The 23,110-nt window shown below is 40.8% G+C and overlaps 1 protein-coding gene across 22 annotated transcripts in view; it reads right to left on the bottom strand.

Annotated features, from left to right (window-relative positions):
- Positions 1–13,166: 13,166 nt before the first annotated feature.
- The window catches only part of CELF2 (CUGBP Elav-like family member 2), a 544,814-nt gene continuing 534,870 nt past the window's right edge, over positions 13,167–23,110 (bottom strand). For 19 of the 22 annotated variants that reach the window (XM_072923957.1, XM_030263720.4, XM_072923958.1 and 16 more), the window contains one exon: positions 13,167–21,658. In XM_072923957.1, coding sequence (XP_072780058.1) covers positions 21,531–21,658 — 128 coding nt within the window. In that variant the 3' untranslated portion in view covers positions 13,167–21,530. The remainder of the gene's footprint in view (positions 21,659–23,110) is intronic. The other 3 variants (XM_012568829.5, XM_030263711.4, XM_041713752.2) reach the window with 1 other exon arrangement.

Here is a 23,110-nt window from a genome sequence, read left to right as displayed (position 1 = left end):
AACTCTGTCTCAGTATCACCACGCACATCATGTGCTCCAGCTCCCTCAGCATCTTGGACAGCAACCAAACTGGACTCACTCCAGCCAGCTGACCCCTCTCTTGGTGGCCCAAAACTGGCCCCAGGGCTCCAGATGTGATCTCACAAGTACCAAATAAAAGTGAGTAAACAGTTTCCCTGACCCACTTCTGGAGCAAAGGAGATGTTCTGGCAAACCATGGCTACTAATACTGCAGAGCCTTTGAACCTGGTGCCAGCTCTCAGTGCCAGTGACCTGCATCAATGACAGCCTTAGGCCTGTTCTCACTGCGTAAAGCTTACACTGATCTGGGGAAAAATCATTAATTGTTTCAAAAGAATCCAAAGGCTAAGTGATGCTGTGTGTGGGCTTTTACTCTTTACTGTGGCCTGTCAGGATCAGGGCTAAGGTTTTCCCAGGTGGTTGGGAGTCTCCAGCTGCCAGTGACCTTTCTTGGTCTGTTTTGGTGATGGTCCCTATGGCCATACTCAGTGGCTGCAGGGGCTGCTGCCAGGGTAACTCAGCAGAGGCACTTGGCTGCCATGGTGACTCACTGTAGGTTCTGGAAATAATATTGGAACAGTTCTCCCTTATGTTCCTAACCAGGCTTTGCACCCTCAGGCATCTTCTCATCTCTTGGCCTGGGGCTCTGCCCTCACCCTCTGCATCATCTTGTAAAGATAAAACAGAAACAGTCTGAAATAGGAATGAGGGTCATGCCCCACTAATGTTTCAGGGCCCTGAAGAATCCCATGGAAAACCTAAGTCAAGCTGCTGATCAATGTTCACACTGGCTGCTGTGCTCAGGCAGGATATGGACCAGTCTGCTTCAGCTGCTCTTGGCAAGGGGAAGGGAAATGGGAGGGCTTTGCTGTGGGCACTGGTGTAGTAGTGGGGCTAAGAGAGCACTTTTAATTTTCGTTAAAGTGGCTTCTCAAATGTCTTTACAGATGTTGTCCTCAAGCCTTTTTTGGCATTGGTACCAGTGACGAGGAAGAGCCAGCTGGGGCTGGGAAAGGAGAGAGGAGAGCAGAAGATGCCCTGTGCTGGCCCTTGGTTTGTGACCACACAGAGAATGTGCTCGTGCTGTGTCGCACAACAGAGGCACCTCCACGTGTGACACGGTGCAGCCCTGCCAGTGTCACTCTGCACCCAAGAAAAATCTCATTGGCCTTTCTTTGGAGAATGGAGATCCTTGCAGATGTGCCCATATTGTCTCCAAGGCCTGAAATTTTGCTCTTGCATGAAGATCCAGCTCCTTGGAGGTGGTGTGCTGGGTCACCTTGCCATCTCCCAGGCAAGATGAGTGTGACTATCAAACCTTTGAGCTTCCACATTTTAGAGTAAATGCTTTATATCATGAACATTTACTTTTTTTGAGAAAATCACACAAAACCCATGCTGACTACTTGCTTACTTTGTTCTTCTGATAACCCAGACCACAAGGTTTGATGCAACATTTCAACATACTCAGAGCTGTATTTGTGCCTTCCTTTGGGTGACCTAGAGCTACACAGAGCAGCTCAGAGGGTACTCCAGTGATTTGTAACATGCTTTCTAGTTGAGGGCATGTGTTTATTATGGTACAACAAATGAATGATTAATAGTTGCCATAGTGATAATGATAACTTGAAGCCTTTGAGCACTACAGAGTCAAATGCAAGCCTTGGCACATCTTTGCTGCAAAGCATTCATGGTGGGGTCTTGAAAATGGAAGCTCAGGAACCAGCATCACTTAGTAACACTAACACTCTATGGAGAAAAATATTAAAAAAGTATAATATGCTTATTGAGAAATGCAAAAAAAAAAAAAAAAAAAAAGGAAAGACAGTTCAGGTTTTTCACTGTAAGAAGACATTGAATGTTTTCATAGAATCTTCTTTTTCTATTTTTTTTAAATTCAATTGAAAGCTGCTGCTTTTTACTGTTAACCTTCTCTATCTTCTTTCCCCTGGCACAACTTTGCTCACGGAAGTGTTACATGGACAAAATCTCTGCTTTCCAAGATCCTGCCAAAGCTTCTCTTTAATTCTAGACATATAATAATTTCTCCAAAAATTTACTCACCAGCCACCAATAAGAAATTTTTTCAGGGATACAGATTTCCTCCCACCATTATCTCTTGATATTCTGTGAAGGAAAATGGCATTCAGACATCCGTGGGACACTGAGGTGTGTGAGGAGCTGCTGAAGATCACAGCTGTTTGTTCAAGCTCAGGTTGGCCACAAAGCCCTTCTGCATTGAACAGCTTGTGCTGCACGTGCAGTGGCCAAAGAGGAGCTTGTTAGTGATGGCAGCTCGTGAAGCTTGCCCTGGTGATGTGTTCTGGCAGTCTCAAAGTGCTTCTCTAAAAATGGCAGTGTGCAGGAGGAGCTTTGGCTTGGTTATCCCCCACTGGACCCTGTCACTTTGCTGCAACATTTAGCCTGGAAGTGAAGGATCACCAGAAGTATAAATTAAATGTTGAGGGTCAGTGTGGTAAAGCCCTCTGCTTCTACAGGATGCCTTCTGAAATCATCTCCAAATCAGACTTTCATAACCCACAGGGAAAAATAAAAATAGAGAGCACATTTGGTGGCCATTAGCTACTACAATAATTAATTAAGTGAGAGCAAAGGATTCTGAAACCAGTACAAGAACTAATTAAATGAGATGGAAGGATTCTGAAACCACTGAGACACACAGAAGGTTTGTTTGGCTTGCTGGTACACTGAGAAATTCCAGCTGAGGATCTGGAAGATGAGTCAACTGATATATCCAGGAGGTCAGACAAAGAGCAAGGCAGGAGTTATTGTGCCAAGCTAAAAAACATGCACAATCTTACTTGGCATCAATATGCAGCCATTACCCTCTGAGACAAAGGAAAAGTGGTGAGAAACCCTCTCCTTGTGTCACTTCTGCATCTCCCCACTCTCTCTGGGGCTTTTCCAGCTCTGAAGCATCAGGATTCTGTACTGTAAAACTGAGGTAAAATTGTTTTCCTTGCTCCCTCAGCCTATGGTTGTGGGAATGTGAAGTTGCTGTCAGCTCTTTGAAGTAGTGGAGTCTTGAAGACACATTCCGTGCCTGGAGATACTGGCCAGTCCACACTCAACAGCAGTAAATTAGAGAAAAAAGAAGACTATGCAGTGTGAAAATTGAGGGACAACAAAGAGAAGTAATTTTACCAGCAAGTAGCAAAGCATTGATTATTAGCCATACTGCTCTGCATGCCAGCGCAGAGTGGAGATTCAGTGTCAGCAGGCATCTCCCATCAACTGACACAGGCATCAGGCACCCAAACAGCTTCAAGACCTGTGAGACTCTGTCACCAGCTATTGCCATACACCTGCCTTTGCTTGGCCAAAAATCTGAGGGTTGCCCCAGTGTTGGCACAGCCTCAGTCACTGTGACCTGATGAGACCCACGCGTGTAGAAGCCGGATCCGCAGCCCAGGTGTGCTCCACAGGTGGATTGTGATGTTGTCTCTGCCACGTGAGGTGATCTTGTCCTCTGCCTTTCTAATTAGTCCCTCAGACATGCAGGAATGGATGTTTTTAGTGGTAAAATGTCATGCTGCTGTACGTGAGACAATTCTCCTCTAATGATGGGTTTCTCCCAAACCAGCATTTGGTCACTCACAGTTCCCTTGGGCTGCCCATAGCATGCAGCCTATCCTGCTGTAGGGACAATTTCATCTGCAGCCACAGTGGGCCAAGATTGGATATTAAGAAAAATTTCTTCACTGAAAGAGTGGTTAAACACTGGAAGAAGTTTTCTAGGGAAAGTGGTGAGGACACCATCCCTGGATGTGTTAAAAAACTGAGTAGTTTGTCCCTTCACAATATGCTTTGGTGGGCATGGTGGTATTCAGTTGAAGGTTGGATGTGACAATCTTGGAGGTCTTTTCCCACCTTAATGATTCTATGATTTTACGAAAATAATCTTAACACACATAAATAATAAGTTTTCATGTTATTCCTGAGTTGTAAAATTTTTCAAAAAAGTGCAAAATGACCACTTCAATGAGAAGGTTTTTGTGCAAATTTTTGTTCAATTAGCACAACTTGATTTATTGCTGGCTGAACACTCCAAACAGCCTGTAATTACAGACCCAAAACTGCAAAGTAGGAAGATTATGAAGGTTAAACATATCAAGTCTTTGCATGAGAAGGAAGTGATCAATGAGAAAAAAAAAAAAAAAGGAGAGTTAATGAGAGATAAAAGGATTCAAGAGTGTGGCAGATCAGTTTGTGCTAGGACACTGTAATGAAAGAAGACAGCCCAGCAAATGAAAGCAGAAAACCTTGATTTTTCTCAGAGTGCCATTAGAAACTTAGATGGAGTCTTCACAAATAAATCTCATTTTAAGGGCTAGTGCTCTTTCTTTTCTTTCCCAAATTTACCTGCTGTGTTAATGCAGTGTCCTCTCACATTCATTGTTGAAAATTAATTACTTGAGTAATAAGGAGATATAAAAAAACTCTTCAAACAGGTTATAAAAGGAGTTGTTTGCGCTGAAGGGAAGTTGCCCGCTGCATTTTAAGTTTGCAGCATGAATAAATCTCTTTGTGTTCTCATTTCAGCGCTTTCTCACACACTGTGTCCCACCGTTGTGCCTAGAAGGGATAGACAAATATAGTCTTTTGGGCTGGCTAGCCTTGTCCCAGAAGGATTCCTCGTAAAGACCATTTTCTGCTCTTTGCAATCTTAAATCCCATGGGAGGAGAAACTTCCTGTGCTGCCTCAGAGGCAGGCTTGCCCTCTATTACATTTCACTTTAAGGAAATATTTTCCTGATCTTCAGCCTTTATGTCTCTCTTGCTTAATTCCTTCCCAGTGCACCTAGTTAGATTCCATTGTACAATTCTAAATAATTAATCACCTCCTTCATTCACTTCAAACACTTGTTGAATACAGAGCAGAGACCAAGAATTCCTCATAGAAAGAAAAGGAATGGGAACTAGATGAGAGAGGACCAGTTGAGAGGCAAGGAATGGAGAAAGAACAGTGCTCCGAGCATAAAATCCAAGCTGCTGGTAAAAGGGATACAGGAGAGCTGCAGTGCCCCGTGGCTGATTCGTGCTGCTTACTTTTGCATATTAATTTGGGGAGGCATAACGCAGTTCCTCCTGGGGTCTTGAAGTGCTCTGCTCAGAAGAAGGTGCCTTTGATGCCTGTCAGTCTGAAAGAGCAGCAGTGCACAGGCAGCTCCCCAGGCGTGGCTGGGCAAGCCAACATGAAATGTGGGCGGTAGTGAGTGCACCATGAACAAAAACCCTGCAGCCATCTGGGTGCCCAAAAAGCCTTCAGCAGGTGAAAGCTGCCCAGGTGAAGGCAGTCCTGCAAATGTGCAGAAGCAGAACTCAGGAGAACTTCCAGCACACTGATGGTAATGCTCCTCACAAATTTGCTTTCCCAAGGACACCAGTGGATTTTGCCGTACAAAATCCAGTTTGAAGGGTTGGGTTTTGGTGGTAGGTTGGTGTTTTTTTTTTTTTTTTTAATTGTTGGTGTTTTTTTAAAAATTGTTATTATTTCCTGATCTTGAAAGCTGAAGATCACAAATTTCTAGGCAAGCTCTGAAGTGCATTCCTAGGGCACACAAGCTCCTTATCTGCAGAAGAAATGTCCCAGAGCACTGTGTGCATCCCAGCCAGGATGCTAAAGCCAGGTCTCTGCACCAGAAACCCTTCCTCACCCTCCTTCATCAGAGAACAAGCATTTCCTTCCAGTGCATATCTGGTCAGGCTGGGGTCTGCCCTGCATGTGGTGATGCCTCTCCACCATTCCCAGTGTACAGGGATGCTCAAACCACCAAGAACTTCAGTAAACTGAGCCCGAGGGCTGGCCACACTAAAGCTCTAATGTCTCTGTAGACATTTTGGAACCAATCCCCCTGGGCTGAACTCCACAGCCCTGGGACTGTAGGAATATTTCTGTAGGTAAATATTAGGTGGGAATTTTTTTATTTTGACAAAGAAGTGAAGAGCAAACAGGGAGGTGGCCAACTGTGAACAGAACACAGTAAGGCTAAAGGAGCCAAAGAAAATGAGTCTGGAGGAGAAGGGGGCACTCTGATCCCTCCTATTAATCCTGTTTGCCCTCCATGCAAAGCCAGGTTGGTGTTGTTTCTGTGAGTTGTGAACTTTTCATTTATTCACATCTGGGAACATGACCTCTCATCCAGGAGCTCTGTTCCACCAGGAGTGAATTTATGGCTGGCATATGTTCCTGCAGGAGGCGCAGGAGGTGATTTATGGCAAAGAAATTTCCTTCTGACCCAGTGACAAGCTGAGATGCTGAAGATATGAACAATCAGGCTGTGGCACAACCATGGATACAATTTCAGTAGTTGTGGTCGCACTTACACTGCCCAGCCCACCCCAGCCCCTCTGCTGGTGTTCAGAAGTTGGCCGCAGCTGTAACTCTTGTACAGGAAACAGGAACACTAAAAGGGAGGTGCATGGGCTGGGATAAGGCTGTGCTAGGGTTTTCTTTCTTTTGGAAAGTATATTTTTGGCATAAAGAAAAGCATTCCCAGTCATGCAGAAAGAGCTTGGAAGGGGACAGGCAGGGCTATCTCACATGGGAATTTGTGATAGTATTAACTGTGTAAGGCCAAGATGATCATTGGATACACTAGCTTGGCAAATGGTGTTTGCAAAAAAAAAAAAAAAAAAAAAAAATTAACTGACAGTACATCTGCCTATGGCACCCAAATTTCTAGGCTTGTATGACCATTGTTTGGGACAGGAACCTGGGATGTGGGAAGGGGAGGAGAAAGAGTCCTCTATGACCTCTCTGACTCTTGCACATATGCTGGTCAAGGACTGCACCTTTCTGGTCAGCATATTCTCAGTCCCTGGCTGAATGGTGCTGTTGCTATTTCCCCTTTCCCCTCCCATATATTTACTAGAAACCCAAGGTTTGCCCAGGCTGTGTTGGAGAAAGGTGAATTGCAAAAAAATCTGGGATCAGGACAGGAGAGCAGGAAGCCCAAAGCCTTGTACCACAAGTTGTGTTCATGCCCGTGGAAGGGAAGAATGTTTTCCGTGGACTGCAGCAGACTGACACTGGCTGGCAAGAGAATTGGGTGGGTGGGTGTGTTCCTGTCATTTGCAAGTGACAGGATCCTTGAGAAGGATCTTGGCCATCCTGGCAGTGCTGCAGCCACAGCTCTGTCACTGTTGTGGACACCCACAAGCACTGGTAGGTGTTAGGACCAGTGAATATTGCCTGAGTGTGTTTCACAGCAGGGTGGTGAGAAGATATTCCAGTTCTGATGCCCAGGGGTGCTCAGAATGGGCTGTGTGAGTAGTTACATGTGCCTGCTAGAGAACTACCTGTTTCCTTTATTGGCTCCTCCTGGAATCTCCTTGTTTTTATTTTATTTTAATTTTAAAGTAAAGGGAGAGGGGAATAGTATCATAATGTGGTGACTGTCTCCTCAGCCTTGACTTGCCTTAGATTCACCCACATGTAGAAGGAGAAATGCAACCAAAGGCAAGTGCAACATTGATTTTTCACACCACTACATGTCCCACCCTGTTAAATTTGCAAATGACACAAAATATTTGAGGGATGACCAAGGATGGGGCTGTCATTCAGAGCAAGCTCAGCAGGCTGGAGGAGAGGGCCAGCAGGAAATGTGTGAAATTCAAGAAGGACAAATGCAGAGACCCACACCCAGGAGGGAAGAGGGGCTTGCAGTGGTAAAGGCTGTGAATGGGCAGGCTGGGGAGGAACTCTGCTGAAAGGGACGTGGAGTGGGGGTGTGTGTCCTGATGGAAGGTCACCACAAGCCAGCAGTGAGCCCTGGCAGCAAACCAAGCCAACAGCTTCAGCTGCATGGAGAGCAGCAGAGCCAGGACATCCCCCAGAAAATCTACCTACTGAGAATGTGCTATACCATGTCTAGGCACTGCATCCACTTTCTGGTGCCTCCAGTACATCCAAGTAATGGACAAACTGGAGGGAGTTCAGGAGAGGGCTGCCAGCATGGCCCAAGCTGTCCCCTGCCAGCAGAAGCTGAGGGAGCTGGGCTTGTTCAGCCTGGAGCAGAGACAGCTTGGGGGGCACCTAAGAGTGGCACACTGCCCTGGAGTCCTTGGGGGACTTCTCAAGATGTTTTAGCAGGGATTTTTGTAATGGCATCTGGCAGGTGTGAGAGGAAAGGGCATGAGTTGCAACACTAGAGGTATCAGGAAAGACATCTTCACCATGATGGCAGTCAAGCAGAGCAACAAATTGCCCAGTGAGTCTGTGAAGTTTTCTGCTTTTTATTTTATTATTCTTTTGAGCAAGAGGATACATGGCTTAGGGATGTGGGATGCTAAAGTGTGTGGCATGATTACACCAGGATCAGAGACTCAAGTGTCACTAATTATTTGATACTTTTGCCACATCCACAAGAAATGTAAGCAATCATTTCCTAGGGATCCTCAAGGCCAAAAGCTGAATAGGATGAAACTAATGCCAGAGGTGCTCTATAGATCACGTAAGTACAAGTCCTCGGGGGTCTGGCTTTCCTGTCAGAGGGATATTCTGCATACATCTATCCCCTAAAAAGCAGTTCTAGTGCAGCTGGTGTTTTTATTGGTATGGTACAATTCCCACTTAGGGCCTATGGGACATCACCTGGGGCTCATTTGTTAACAATAGGATTCACTGTATTTCACCTTCAACTGTCTACAAATTAGACCCCTAGAGCTCAATTTTTCTTTAATAAATGCAGGAATCAATGCCATTTGAGTTGCCCGGGAGTATCCAACATGGCCCAGGTTTAGCAAAGTGAATATAGGCCTTAAAGTGGGATTCAGCTCACAGATTCATTCTTCTAAGCTTAGGGATCCTTAGCTGAGTACCTGGATGCACCAGACTCCTACACTTTTAGTATTTAGAGCCCTTGAAATGGCCTAGGAGAGCTGGAGGTCATAAATGCCCTATTCATCCTGCATCACGTCTGCAAGCCCCTGGAATCACAGAATGATTTGGGTTGGGAAAGACCTTTTAGATCATCAAGTACAGCCATCAACCCAGCACTGCCCTTCTTTGCAGGGGCTGCAGTTAAGCAGTCAGCAGGGCATCCTTGGGCACTGGGGGCACTACTTGAAGTCTCTACTGAGAAAACTTCCTTTTGCTCCTGTTGTCTCTTACAGTCACTGGAAGTCAGCAGCACCTCCAGACAGCTCCCTCACTGCCTGGTCTGTAGCACACTGCTTCATGGGGGAAAAATGCAGGATGCATTTTGTTACCTGACTGGTGGAGATGGCTACAGGGTAAAGCAGCAGCTCGTGTCTGCTGGGCTGAGGTTCCTGAGCAGATGCATTGGTAACTCAACAGCTCTGTGGGATCACCTTGGCCTGAACCAGCACCTGTGCTGCTGCACAGAACAGTACAGCACCTTCCTCTCTTACTGCTGCTGCACTACCAGGCCTGTTTGGTTAAGGTTTCTTCTGATTTCCAAATCATCTCTCTTCTCTAATAGGCCCCAGGTATCCTCAGGTGGCACTGACTCTTCTCTGCTGCCTCCTTCAAAGCCACAGGGCTTGAACTCACTCACATGTGCACCAATGAAAGCAGCTGTGTCTCTTCAGAGGAGGATGGTGAATGAAAGGGTATTTTTACCTTCACACATGCTTCCTATTGATCTTTAAATAATATATCACATATAAACATATATTCACTGCTTCCACACTAAATGGACAGCTCTACCTGGATGAGGAGGCAGGACTCAACTACAAAAATTTCTTTAGGTGTGTTTATTTTATTGTTGAGCTTAGGCTTTTTGGAGATGGGAAAACTTCTAGTTATGCTGCAAAAAGAGAGATAATGTCTGAAATTCTCCTCTTATGCATATCCACATGGCAGGAGAAGAATAAAAGTGTTTCTGGTCTAACTCTGTAAGAGTCTACTTAGGTACCATTTTGTTGAAGATGTGGTAGCCCCAGGTGGCTGGGGCTGAGAATAGAACAGAGAGCTCTGATCCACTGACATGGACCCTTAGGCATATTTGAGCACACCAGCAGAATCCCAGATGGGATGGGAAATGTGACATTCCCATGTACTGATAAAAGACAGGAAGGATGGCCCAGCCCATGGTTGGCTAGTTTGACATTAATTTGGCAAAATAATGGACATATTGATATGGGTATAAACACATTAAAGATGAGGTAAACAATTAATGCCAATCAACATGTTTTTAAGGGAGGAAGGGTTGTCAAACTGGATTTCATTCTTTGATGTGATTGTAGGTTTTGGCCGATAAAAGTAATTGCAAAGATGAAATATATTCTGACTTTTGTATGTTTGACAGCACAACAGATTCTGATTTAAAAATTAGCATTCTACCCTATCAATACAAGGCACATAAAATGGATTAAGAATGGGCTGACATGTCAACAAAGAAGCTGTCAAAGGAGACTCACTGTAGGAGAGTGGCTTTTTTAGAGGGGGTCTGAATGCTATTGAATATTTTCAATAATGACTTGGAAGTAAATACCAAAACTGCTGATAACATTGGAAAATGTTGGAGGTGACTAGGAGTTATACAGAAATGCTCTCAGTGTGGTTGTAAAGAGGCTTTAAAGTGGAAGAACAGGCAAACAGACCACACACACAGGAACCTGGAGCACAATGCATCTCAGAGGGATTTCAGCATCCTCAAGGAGCAGCCCCAAATAATTCTGCTAATGTGATATTTTGTGGCTTTTGCATGTTATTTTTAGAGGGGCTGACGCTATCCCTGGCTGTGTCATTCGGAGGAGTAGAGTAGGGATGAAATTTTAAATTTCTGCATATTTCACCGCTTTATGTTGAAATAATGTATCTGGCTCTGTTAACCCAAATTTAGAAAGAATGTCGGGGAAAAAAGAAAAAAAGTTGCAGAAATAAAGCACACAAATTATTCGGGGACTAAAACCCACTATTGTGTGTGGATGCTTCTAGAGCATGATGTATTTGTTTTATGAACACGGGATGAAAAGCAACTTGAGACCTGCTTATGAGTGCCTTTGGGGGGGAATGGCAGATGCAGAAGGGCTCTAATGTAGCAGAACTGAGCAAAGCCAAAACCTACAGAAAAAACATCTGCAGCAGCACGGGCAGGGATTCAGTAGATCTTGCACCACTGGGAAGTGGTGGACTTTTGCCCCAGCTCTTCAGATTAAGGTTGAAATATTTTGGTTGTGTATTTGTTGATCAAACATGGGGTGAGGGAAAAAATGTTGGCCTACATGTGGAAGCTGAGACTTGGTTGTTTATTGGTCTAGAGAGCTAGAGCAGCTCTCTACTGAAAGCCATGGTGCTGTGAGGCTGTCAGCTGAAGGAGATGATGGACCCACCAGTTTCTTTCCTACAGGGCTTCATGCTCTTCCTCCTGTCCCTTTCCAAACTCCCTCCCTCCCCTCTGTGTCCCCATCCTGAGGCACTACACAACACTCACAGTGACATTTCTCAAGCTGTTGGTCGGAGGGACAGGAGATAATGCTGAAAGTTTCGCTCGGTGCGTTCTCAGGCAGGTTTTCAGAAGGGAAAACGCCAGCAAAAGCTTGTGCCAGAAGTCAGCCCACTTTCCAAACTGACACTGTCTCCTTTTGCTGGCAACTCAGGAATTTATGCATGTCCTGTGAGTGAGATGTCCCCAGAGCAGCCGGGGAGGCTGGGACATCACTCCCTGAAGTGCAGTCTTGAGGCAACAAGGCTCTAAGATTCAAATGCTCCTTTGTTTATGAAATAAAGTCCACTAGATCTATTGCCAATTGTTTATGCTAAAGAGCACACTCCCATTAATGCTAATGGTGCTTTGGAGCATAAATCCTTGCTAATTGATATAGGAATGTATCCCAGAAGAGTTTACTTTGCTGCTGATTTAGCTGATAGATATAAATGTGTGAGAGGGAAATATTAGCATTCATGTAAAACAATTAGGTTATCAACAGGGGCAAATGATTCAGAAAATGACTGCAACTTTCCAGTTCCCTTTAATGGAGAAAAAAAAAAAAAAAGAAAAAAGAAAAAAGAAAGTCTGCTAATGAGGAAAATCAGAGGGAATACAAATATGAGCTAATCATTGTGATTATTTAATATTTGTGTTACATCAGCAGCCCTTGAAAAGCAGGGCAGGGTTCCCACCTGAGCACTGTACTGTGGGATGGACAGGACCATCCTGCTGCCCACCAAGGCAAATCTTCCCTGTGACCTCTCTGGTGGAACAGTGTTTTTGGCTTACAAAGCTGGTGCACCTGGCCACTGGATGTTGAGCTCAGTAACGTTTACTAAAGATGCATGAATAGAAGGATACAAGCAGCAGATAGATTTCCACAATTTAATTTTTTTTTTTTCAGATAATATAATGGCATATGAAAATTGAGGCAGTAATGCAGTTCAAAAGAAAAAAAGAAAGCAACCCCTCTCCCTCCCCTCCCCTCATTCTCCTGGATCTTTCTGCCAAAGGCTGACATTATTGAAAGTTTGATAAATACAAGAATTATGGCCATTTCCATAAAAATCAGATTGTTTAAAATCTACAATTTCGTGGCAAATATACAGCCATTGAAGGAATAATTTTTTTCAGTGTACTCAACAGTTCTACCTATTCAATTCCCATTTAATTAATGGGTTTTGATGTGAAAATGTTTTTTTTTAAGAGAAGGCTCAATACAGGAAACATACAGTAAGCCATGGATCTTCCCCAAAAAGATGCTTTAACCTCCAGGGTTGAATCTGTGGAATTTTGAGTATATGGGTTTTTATGTCTTAATTCAAAACCTATCTAGAATCAGGAGGAAAAAAAGCCATATGCCAAAAAGTACAGTATTGTATTGTTTTCTAGCATTTTTTGATTCATATCTTTTAGCTATTTTTTTGATTTTAGTGCAAAACCAAACACGTTTGCTTCTACAAATACAGAAAGACCAAAATTTCTGCATCTTAGAATCTTTTGCTACAAGTCACTGAATGGCAAGACTTTTTCTCCCCCCAGATTTCAGTAAGCCTAATTTTCAAAATCTCCATTATTAATGAAATATCAAGCGAATTAATTAACATTTGCCTGGGCATGGTTAAAGATCATATACCCAGGAAGATTTCATATAACAAAAAGCGCCCAATCCTAGAAACATTTTTTGTTCCATTTAATGCTCATAAAATTTTACAGACAACAGAATCCTTTCTTAAGCTTTATTTAAGAAATCGAATACTATTATAGTTCAATATATATAAGACACATCCAGTATTGTGTTCCTGATAGCAAGTGCATAGATTTTGTTAAGATATCATTTTTATATTTAAATTTTTTTTTATTTGTTACTCAGTAGCACGTTTCATGATCACACGAAGGGATATTCCCAGTGATTTTACTAAGAGCATGAGAGAAAAAACAGAACACAGCAAAGTAGTGAAACTACAACAGAGATGAGGAACAAAAACGATCAGGCAAACTATCAGTACAGTCGATTCCTGATAAGTGAATAATCTGATTGCTTGGTCACAATGCTTTATTCACTTATCAGGAATGATTCACACTACATTTTGTTAAACTGTTTTCCTTAGCCTAATACCTAAGAGTCACACTGGGCAAAGGCACACACACTCTGGCAGGCTATTCTTTAATCAGCGAGTCTTGTGACAGTTTGGTAATTTCCCATGGCGATACACATATAGCTAACAAAGAAGACATTTTGCTAACACTGCAAGGTGCCTTACATAATTGAAATTAAAAGCATGTGTTTAAGCAGGACAAACTGTTCAGCTGCATTGCTTTAAGGAACTCATTTTTCCCCCATTGTTGAAATTAAAAAAAAAAAAAAAAAAAAAAAAAAAGAAAGAAAACCCTGTATCTTTCAGCCCTGAGTATTTAAAAGAAACCTAACTGCAGTATAAGTCTTTTTTTTCAGTTGTATTTTTGGAAGAAAAGACCCTTCACAAAGCTCTAGTTTCTTTCCTAACACCAAGTTTGGAGGTAAAAAAGAGAAAAGAAAAAAAAAAAAGAAAACATCCACAGCAAGCTAAAAAACCCCAGAGAGCAATTCTGATTTATCCATCATGCAAGTCAAGACTTACTTAACTGAATCCACTGGTGTCAAAATTATCCAAATCGAGATCATAAACTCTAGAGGTGTTAAAGACCCAGGATATAGTCTGGCCATCGGGTTCTGCTTTCCTGCCTGGGCTGTCTGCTACAGGCTCCTGTGGTTTTAGGTTAAACCTAGAGCTGCTTGGACCCCTGACCTCTCATTACAGACCCTTCAGGAAGGCACTGGAGCTCACTGGGGGCTCCAGACTCATGACTTGTTTGCTTCTCATGGAAACAGAAAAGTGAAAAAAAGGAGGAAAAAAAAAAAATCAGAAAAATAGATTGAGCAGTAACAACCAGGCCAACTCACAAGCCACCAGAAAATTTCAAAAGTCTTCCAAAGGCGGGAACCAACGTTGCTGCTGACACCACACGGATACACCCAGTGCGCCAGGACCTTGTTAGACGGTGTTGATGGGGCTGTGTGTGTGTGTGAGCCAAAGCCAGAGCGCCAGAAAGACCAGGGGAGAGGAGACAAGAGGGAGGAGTGTCGTTTGGGTCTCATAAGAGCACTTTTAAGTGGTCTTCGATTCCTGAGCATCACAGAAAGTGGGACAAAGGAAAGGGATGGGGGCGTATGGCTTGAATTCCAGAGAGCACTCACCAGTGCTTCTCTCTCCTCCTTGGGTTTGGTTTGGTTGGTTTTGTTTTGTTTTGTTTTGTTTCCCCCCCTCTCCAAATTGTAAGGTTTGTATCTGCGATCAGAGGAGAGAAGAGACTTTCTGTAAACCGGAGCAAACATAGATTTTTCTTTTGCAGCTTTTATTTCATTGTGGTAGACACCGGTTGGGGGAGAGCAGAGAATCTTGTGAGGAGGAAAAATATATAGGAAAGAATAAAAAAGCTAAGAGCCAAGTGTAAAAAATAATGAGAAAAAAAGTGCTATGGTATTTCTTTAGTCCCTTTTGAGGTTTGTGTAATACTATCAGCCAATGCTGAGAATGATCTGCTTTGTAAGCCCACAGCAAAAGTATCATCCATTGGAACAATGGAGGATCTTTTTTCCATCATTTATTTCTCCTGTTTTTTTTTTTTAATTTTATTTTTTTACTTCCACTGGCTTTAGTAGAAAGTCTTCCTGTGCTCAGTTGGATTTTGTTATATTTTAAAAAGTATTACATGTACAACTGCACATAACAAGCTTGATCACCTGGTAAGATTTTGCAGGCTGTCTCAGCCCTAGTTAAGACATGATTTGTTTCTAGGGAGAGTCTGACTAACGCCATATGCCATCAGATTATTGTGCAGTTTAGAAAAAATCCCAAGGCTATATCCTCCTTTTCTTGAATGTTTCATATGCTTCTGCAACGTAGTGGCAGAGTATTATTTTTTTTTAACAACTAGGAAGGAATTATCTCCATAATCCACATTTCCCAGACTGACTGAAATGCCACCAAAAAAAAAAAATCTTTTCAGGTGTCTTCTGTGTTTGTGTGCAGAAGGTTTGCAGTTTGAAGGCTAACAAAAGCTACCTTCAATAGGACTTTGCAGGAAACTCATTTAAAATGCTTCCTGCTCCAAGAGATTATCCAAGTGATAAGGCATGACTAGGGGGAGGAAGAGAGAAAAAAAAAAATCAAAGAAACCAGAAAATGTCTAAAATGTACAAATCCTCTTTTGCCCCCCAATCAGCTATTCACTTAGGTGGAATCGACTGTATCTTTTGTACACAACCAACAAATAGAGAAAAAAAAAAAAAAAAACAGGCACGTGAAACAGTGAGGTGTGCAGATGTATTACCAACACAGAATGACCACCAACAATACAACACACAAAGTAGAGAGACAAGTATTAGGAAAATGGTTTAATATTGGAGACAGAAGCAAAAAACTGCATCACACAATAACATACGTTACAAAAATAAGTCTGACTGTTTCAACTACACGGTTATGTTCACAATGAGGACAGAAGAATCAGAAAAAACTCTGATCTAAACAGCAAAAAAGCAAACCCCTAACGTTTTAACTAATACATTTATCCACGCAAAGTGACCGAGTACTCCTAATTCTAATTACCTTATTGTGTAACTGCACGATACAGAATAAAAAGTGAAACTTACCGCTTTTGTTAAGACAAAATTCTAAACACTAGATATAAGCAAAGGGAAAAAAAGAAATCAAGCCAAAGTTTTGAATTCTCAAAACAAAACCAACTCTCTTTCTACCGTCCAGAAATCAAACTTGAAAATCAGTCATGATCGAGGGGGCCCACGAGAGTAAGCCACAAAAATTTCCATTTGTTTTTTAATCTCCAGTATAAAAAGTTCCACTGGTACAAAATGCATAAGTACAATCAAGTTGTAGAAATAGGAAAGCCTTGCTTTTTTTTTTTTTTTGCCTTTTTTTTGTTCTTTTTTTTTTTGGCTCAAATTCCATCAAACAACAAAATCCAAATGCATCAATAAAACAGAAACAATACTCAAATGGTCTTACAGTTTCCACTAGATTGCATTAACTTTGGCTTTTCTCAGACAATACTTAAAAACTAGTTTGTAATTCTAAACAAAATGATAGTATTATTAATCTACAAACAACAATTCCCACAGCACGAAAAAAACACAAATACATAGGTTTGTTTTTTTTTTTTCTTTTTGTATGACATTATCCAAAAAGGTAATGAAACTACAGGATATTTTTTTCCTTTTGTTAATTAGCACTTAAGATAATAAAAACAGAAACAGTAAAATGATTCCAGAGTAGCACAAGCCAAGGAACTGTAACCCCTATGGTGAAAGAAAGATGAACTTGTTACTCCTTTGAGGACTGCCATTTCATTGCAATTAGCTAATTTGTTTGATAAAGCAACTAGTCTAGTCTTTTGATTAGAATTTTGTAAAGCAATTTCCCTTGTTTTACTTCCTCTCTTATTAGGCCCTTGCACCCTTGCAGCTTTTTCCTTTCATTATTTTGAAAAGAACTGGTAGATAATTTGGCTCCCCGGAGGTGTTTGCTTGGGTTTTTGGTTTTGTATTTAAATTTTATTTTTTGTTTTCAAATTTTAATTTTTTTTTTTTCCAGAGATGGACACTTTTCTAAGCAATGACTCATCTCAGTTGCCTGGAAGTACAGAAAAATTCCTTGTCTCCCACTGCTATGCCAATGACCTGTGGAGTAATTCAGGGCAGTCTGGTGTTGAGTTATTCTGCCCAAGGACCAGAGGCATCACCGCTCTAACCGGACTGGAAAACCCACAGGACACACCAGGGCATCTACAAAAACTTTGGAAATTTAGACGGTGGGTACAATGAGAAAAATTAGTGAAACAGTCTCTAAACAATCCAAATGATGATCTCATATTATATATATATATATGTACATATATATAATATAACGTACGTGAGATGATACTTTGAATACGCACAATTGCTGCAAGTAGTACAAAATAGCCCTCAAAGGGTGTAGGAAGGCCCCAGCAGTAGTAAAAATGTGAGAAAAGTATAGATCATTTATTTATAAGTGCATGTGCTATAAGAAGGAAACTTTTTTTGCATCACTAGAGGCTAGTCCTTTCCATCCCAGGGCTCTACATAAAGAAGCATTTAAGTTGGGGATGAGAGACAAGAGTGCACCAGCTGATGTTGCTCATATAGGGCTTCGTTTTTAATTTTAGGTGGCTTCAGATATAACCAGATAGAACTAGGAGGTGGAAGAAGTTATGGCACTTTATGACCTGTAGCAGGTACTGCTGCTCACACACATTGGATTGGCAATGAATTTGCTGAACCGGTGGCAAAGAACCGAATTTGGTTGTTGGTCACTGTTTGTGTAGTAGGAACGCAACCCAATCAGACTTACAAGGCAGTGAAAAGGGCTACCAGCATCTCTTTTCTGGCTCCTTACAAAGAGCTTCCTCCAGCAAACACCCACATCAGTCACACAGATACTCCCATGGACCATGGGTATGAGTAAAGTCACTCCTCTCTGAACGAGTGTCTGCAGGAGTAAGCCAATATATTGCCGTGACAAATAATGGCAAATAACACCAAACATTACAGTGTATGTAAACTTTATCCATAAAAAGTAGTTTAACTGCAGTGCACACTGAATTTTCACCCAGGAAGATCTAGTGCATCTGATTTAAGCAAAAATTCATTTATTTAAATTACAAAAATATTATTATTCTTCTTTTTTTTTTTTCTCCTCAAGGTTTTCAAATGGTGGATTGACCACTCCTGGCTGGGAGTGGGTCATACAATAGATAATTAAAGAATTGTTTTCTTTTTCTTTTATTTTATTAATACTGAATAGCATATTCCAGCAGCATATTAAAAGCTCTTTAAGAAAAGACAAAATCCCCAAAATCTAAAAAGGAAAACCACAAGTTAATTACGGTTTTAAATAATTTTAGTTATAGATACAGAAGAAATTTAGACAGCAGTAAAATATTTTTGTCCTTCAGATCTGCCCTGTGCATTGTTCTGATTTCAACCATGTATTAAATAAACCACAAAAAACTAAGTATATATATATTTATAGATATAGATATATATATAAAAATAAACAGCAAAATGGTGAATGTATAAAAGGTATTAACACTCAAGACAGCTCTGGGTGGAAAGGGTTAAAAGTTCAAAACTTTCTCACCTTAGAGGTTTCCATACAATATGAAGAAAATACATAGTGAGGTTTGCTTTCACAGCATTGATGTGTGCAGAGTGGTTAAAAAAGTGAAACATGGGCACTTATACAATGTTTTACAAAAAACATCAAAGAGAAATAACAAACAATAACAATTTCAGGCAACAAGACCACAGGATAGCAAGTTAACAAACTTTTTAACCTCTTTTTTTCTTTAAATATTAGGGATTTATACAAAACACATAATAAAATACCCATGTTATCAAATTACTTCACACAAGAAACACACTGAAGCTCTAGGAAGAAAGTACCTTTGGAATTTGGCACTATAGTTTCACTGATTTTTTTTCTTTAAAAGAAAAACTGATCACATTTTGCTGAACACAAACACACCTAAATTGTTCACAATAAAAAAATGACATCAATGCGTCACAAGCCAACACAAACTTATTCTGGAATATTTTTTCATTTTCACATGAAATTATTTTTTTTTAAGCAAACAACTTTTTTTTTGTGTTTTTTTTGAATCTTCTTTTTGTTCTTGTTGTTCAAGTAAACCAATTTTAAACTTGTCTTTTTATAAACATAGAACACTTAAGACCATAAGACTCATGATGAAACCACAACTTAATTCACAGAAGCACCAACGTAACACATTTTACAGTAACCTTTCTTCTGTACATTGAAACAGTATAAAATATAGGTAATTTCATGTGCATTAAACCATGGATTGTCTAACTGTGAGTCAGTTCAGCAAAAGGTGACACAAATAGGTAGCATTTGCCCTAAAACAGGGTAAATATTTTCTTATACTAATCTACAAAAAGTGGTTCTATATATATACTTTAATGAGAAAGTGAGCCACCTAAAATGGCCTTATCAAAAAACTTTACACTGCCTGAAAAATGTAAAAACTATTACAGACCTCTAGAGACTTAAAATCAGACAGTTTTATTTCTCAAACTGTTTTGGAAGTAGTCTGTTAGAAACCAACATTCTGTGCCTCTGGACACATATTGCTATTGTCACCAGTGACCAGGCAGAATGCCAATCCCTGTATAATACTTTCAAGTCTGTTTTTTTTTTTTATTTTTTTTTTTACGAAATGAAGAAAAACAAAACCAAAAATCAACCAAGAATAAAACCCAAAACAAAAAACCCAAACAAAACAAAACAAAAATTCCAAGGAAAGAAGAAAACCAAAAAACCAAAACTAAAAAGAAAAAAAAGGAAAGAAAGAAAAAACATTTTGCCACAGGTTGTTTTTAAATCCTATCATTAATTTATCTAATAATAAATTTCAGTCTTGCATGAATGCAGCAATGTTTTTTCACATTGACTTCCCAGAATTCATAGCTAGATGAGGTCACATGCAAATTTCAAAGGTCAAACTAGGTCAGTAGGAGAACCAAATATGATGTGAGGTCAGAAAGACATCAGAAACAATGACGGGACGATGAAACTTTTTTTTTTTGAGACGCCACAGGGACATGCTAGGCAAACGATGGGCTAACGGGCATGGAGATGTCTAGGGAAAAAACAAGGAAGAGGAAAAAAGTTACACAGAATCTATGCAGCACAAACAAAATCACTTTTATGGGTGCAGGAGAAATCTAATGCAAATCTTTTATCAGTAGAGCCTATGAGCTGTTCACATAATTTGCATTAACTTACAATACTTGCCAACAAGAACACAATGGAGCCCCAAAAGAATCCATCTGAAAGGAGTCAGAAAGAATGGATTCCTCTTTGGGGAGAAAAGAGAGGAAAGAACCAGTTTCTACAAATGTAACAGAAAGGTACAGGGAGAGGGGTGGGAGGGAAAGGGTCAGACAACTGAACTTTAAACTAGGTAATGGAAACTACGAACAAAATAACCAGACAAATACAAACAAGAGGATAAAAGCATGAACTGCAAAGGGTGGAGGGTTCAACAGTGAAAAAGAGCCCATTCTTGGCACAATTACTCTAGAGACTACTTCAAAGGATCTAGCTAGCATAGAGAGCTGCTCTTTAGGTATCCAATAAGTTAACAATAGGCAATAAATAAATTCCATTATTTCTGAGGCAGTAAAAATTTTGTATAAAAATAGAAATGCTTTTTACAAATAAAATTTACAGGCCTGTGGCTTTCTTTTTTTTATTATTATTAAATTTATCTCTCAAGAAACATCAAGTATTGTCACTCATTTTATTTTATTTTTTTTTATTTTAAACCCTGTAGCTTTAGAAACAGATCTCTAAATCTTTTTTACATTAATCCTTTCCAAAAAACCAAGAACTTAAAAAAAATGAAATATAAAGACGACCAGTGTAAAATCAGACTAATATATAACAATACGTTGATTTGAACCGAAAAAAAATCAGATCTTCTCAAAAAACAAGTTGATGTAGTGGAAAGACTTATTTCAATTTTTGTTGCAAAATAAGTGCTTCAACTGGCATGAGGCCATTTTGTTTAACCTATAAACTGCTGGTGCCACCCTGGTAAAATACGATCCATCCATAGAAAACAACTTTTATTGTGTGCTAATGGCACCAGGGTTCACAGAGTTAAATTGCACATTTTTTTTTGTGTGTGTGTGTGTGTGTGTGTGCTGTTTGGAATTTCAAGATGTTTATTTTTGTTTCGAAAAGGAGATAAATTATGCTGCAAAACAAAATACAGTAACACAACTCAGTAATTACTTGGCGAGGAAATGGGAGCCAAGTGCAGTAAGGACAAGTGGGGAGATGGAAGTGGTAACTGTAAAAATAACTGTCCCTTGGTGAAGGTTGGCTCTATGTTCTTTCTTAACCCCCCTGCAGAGGACAGGTTTGCTGTTGGGACTTACCCTAAGAAAGCTAAAATAAGAGCAGTAAGCATCTGGGGTTAAGATCAGTAAGGTTTGCTGTCATTTTTGGAGCGTTTCAGCTGAACCTTCAAGCGTTTCATGCCAATCTGAAAGCCGTTCATAGCCTGGATAGCAGCTTGTGCAGAGACCGGATTGTCATAGCTAACAAAACCTGCGAGACACAGAACACATGTGGGAGAGAAAGTCAGCTCTAGGTTAGAACAAATGTCAGAAGGCGTTTTGTTCGAATTTTATGATTGCTATTTATTTGACACATTCACCCGGCTTTCAATTAGTTCTTTGATCACACTTCATATCCCATTTTCTCCCGTTTCCCTTTTATGTTTATAATCCTTCCTTCCATCCTCTTTACGTTTATAATATTTCTTTACTAGCTGGGATGCAGTTGGCCAATTTTGGCGCAATGCATTTCCATTTTGTTATTTATATACCTACCTTAGAGAGTGAAGATATTTATTACTGTAACACTTTTCAGTGTAGTATCTACACGCCTCCCAGTCTATTAGGAAGTGCTATTTAGGCCAGTCTGCAAAAGGGAAGCTGAAACAGCAAGCCTGGTTACAGAATCAACCCCCAAACTGCCTAAACCCACTGGCACACCTGGGTGTGAGTTCATGTGTGCTATGGAACACTCATCTCCTTGGGCTCAGCCTAGGACAGTTGCAATATTAATATTTTGTAATTTTACAGCTCCTTCCAGTTCAAGATCTCAGGGTACCTTAATGTTAGTTCATTTAGTCGCTTGGTCCCCAAAGGAGTATGCAAACATCAAAATTAAGCAGCATCATAAAGACAATGGTAGGGTTTGATGAGAACTCCAAGATCTGCTTCTCGCATGTGAGCACTAACTAGGAGGATAATGCTTGCTTGGGTAATTCAGAACGGCTGGCCTGGCTCAGATTTCTTTTCCCTGGGAGACTGAAAATGTTCTGTTCATAATATATTCAAATCTCCCTGATTCTGGAAGCTCAAAGTTCATTTTCATATCTGGGCCTCCCACTTGTAATTGCAAAGCTCACCTAACTGCTGCTCTGCCTCAGCTTGGGCTAATTATTACTGCACTCAGCCTGCTGCTATGCATCTGCTTTGAAATGCTCCCTCTTCTTTCCACTTGAATTTGCCTTAACATATATCCCTTCACTCTCCTAAAGCATGGATGCCACACACTTTGTCTTCAGTCCTAACACACGGGCTTCTCAGTGCCTGTCTTTCCTCAATCAGCTTCATTAATTTGTGCTTAGTGTCTGTGTACTTGGGTTCATAACCTATTTTTACCATTACTTTAACCTATCCTTTATGGCTCTTGCACTGCTGCCTTCTTCCAGTTGTAGAGTCAGTGTTACAATGCTTTCCCCGCAGCATAAAACCTTCCCCCCTTATCAAGGTATCCTTGTCCAGCTGTTCTCCTTCATAGATCATCCTTGGCTTCACCTTAAATCAACTTCACCAAACTATTTAAGACTCTGACAACTCAGGCCAACTTCTGTTCCTTCCACTCAAAACCACCTCTCACTTAAACTTCTGCAGACATTCTCCTGGCCAAAGCCAATATGCTCTATCCATATTGTCCTGTGGTTGATTATTTGTTGCCTCCTTAAGGGAT

Source organism: Taeniopygia guttata, chromosome 1A (genome assembly GCF_048771995.1).
Source record: "Taeniopygia guttata chromosome 1A, bTaeGut7.mat, whole genome shotgun sequence".
NCBI lineage: Eukaryota > Metazoa > Chordata > Aves > Passeriformes > Estrildidae > Taeniopygia > Taeniopygia guttata.
Note: the sequence above shows the minus strand (reverse complement) of the source record. Positions and strands in the feature narration are given on the sequence as shown.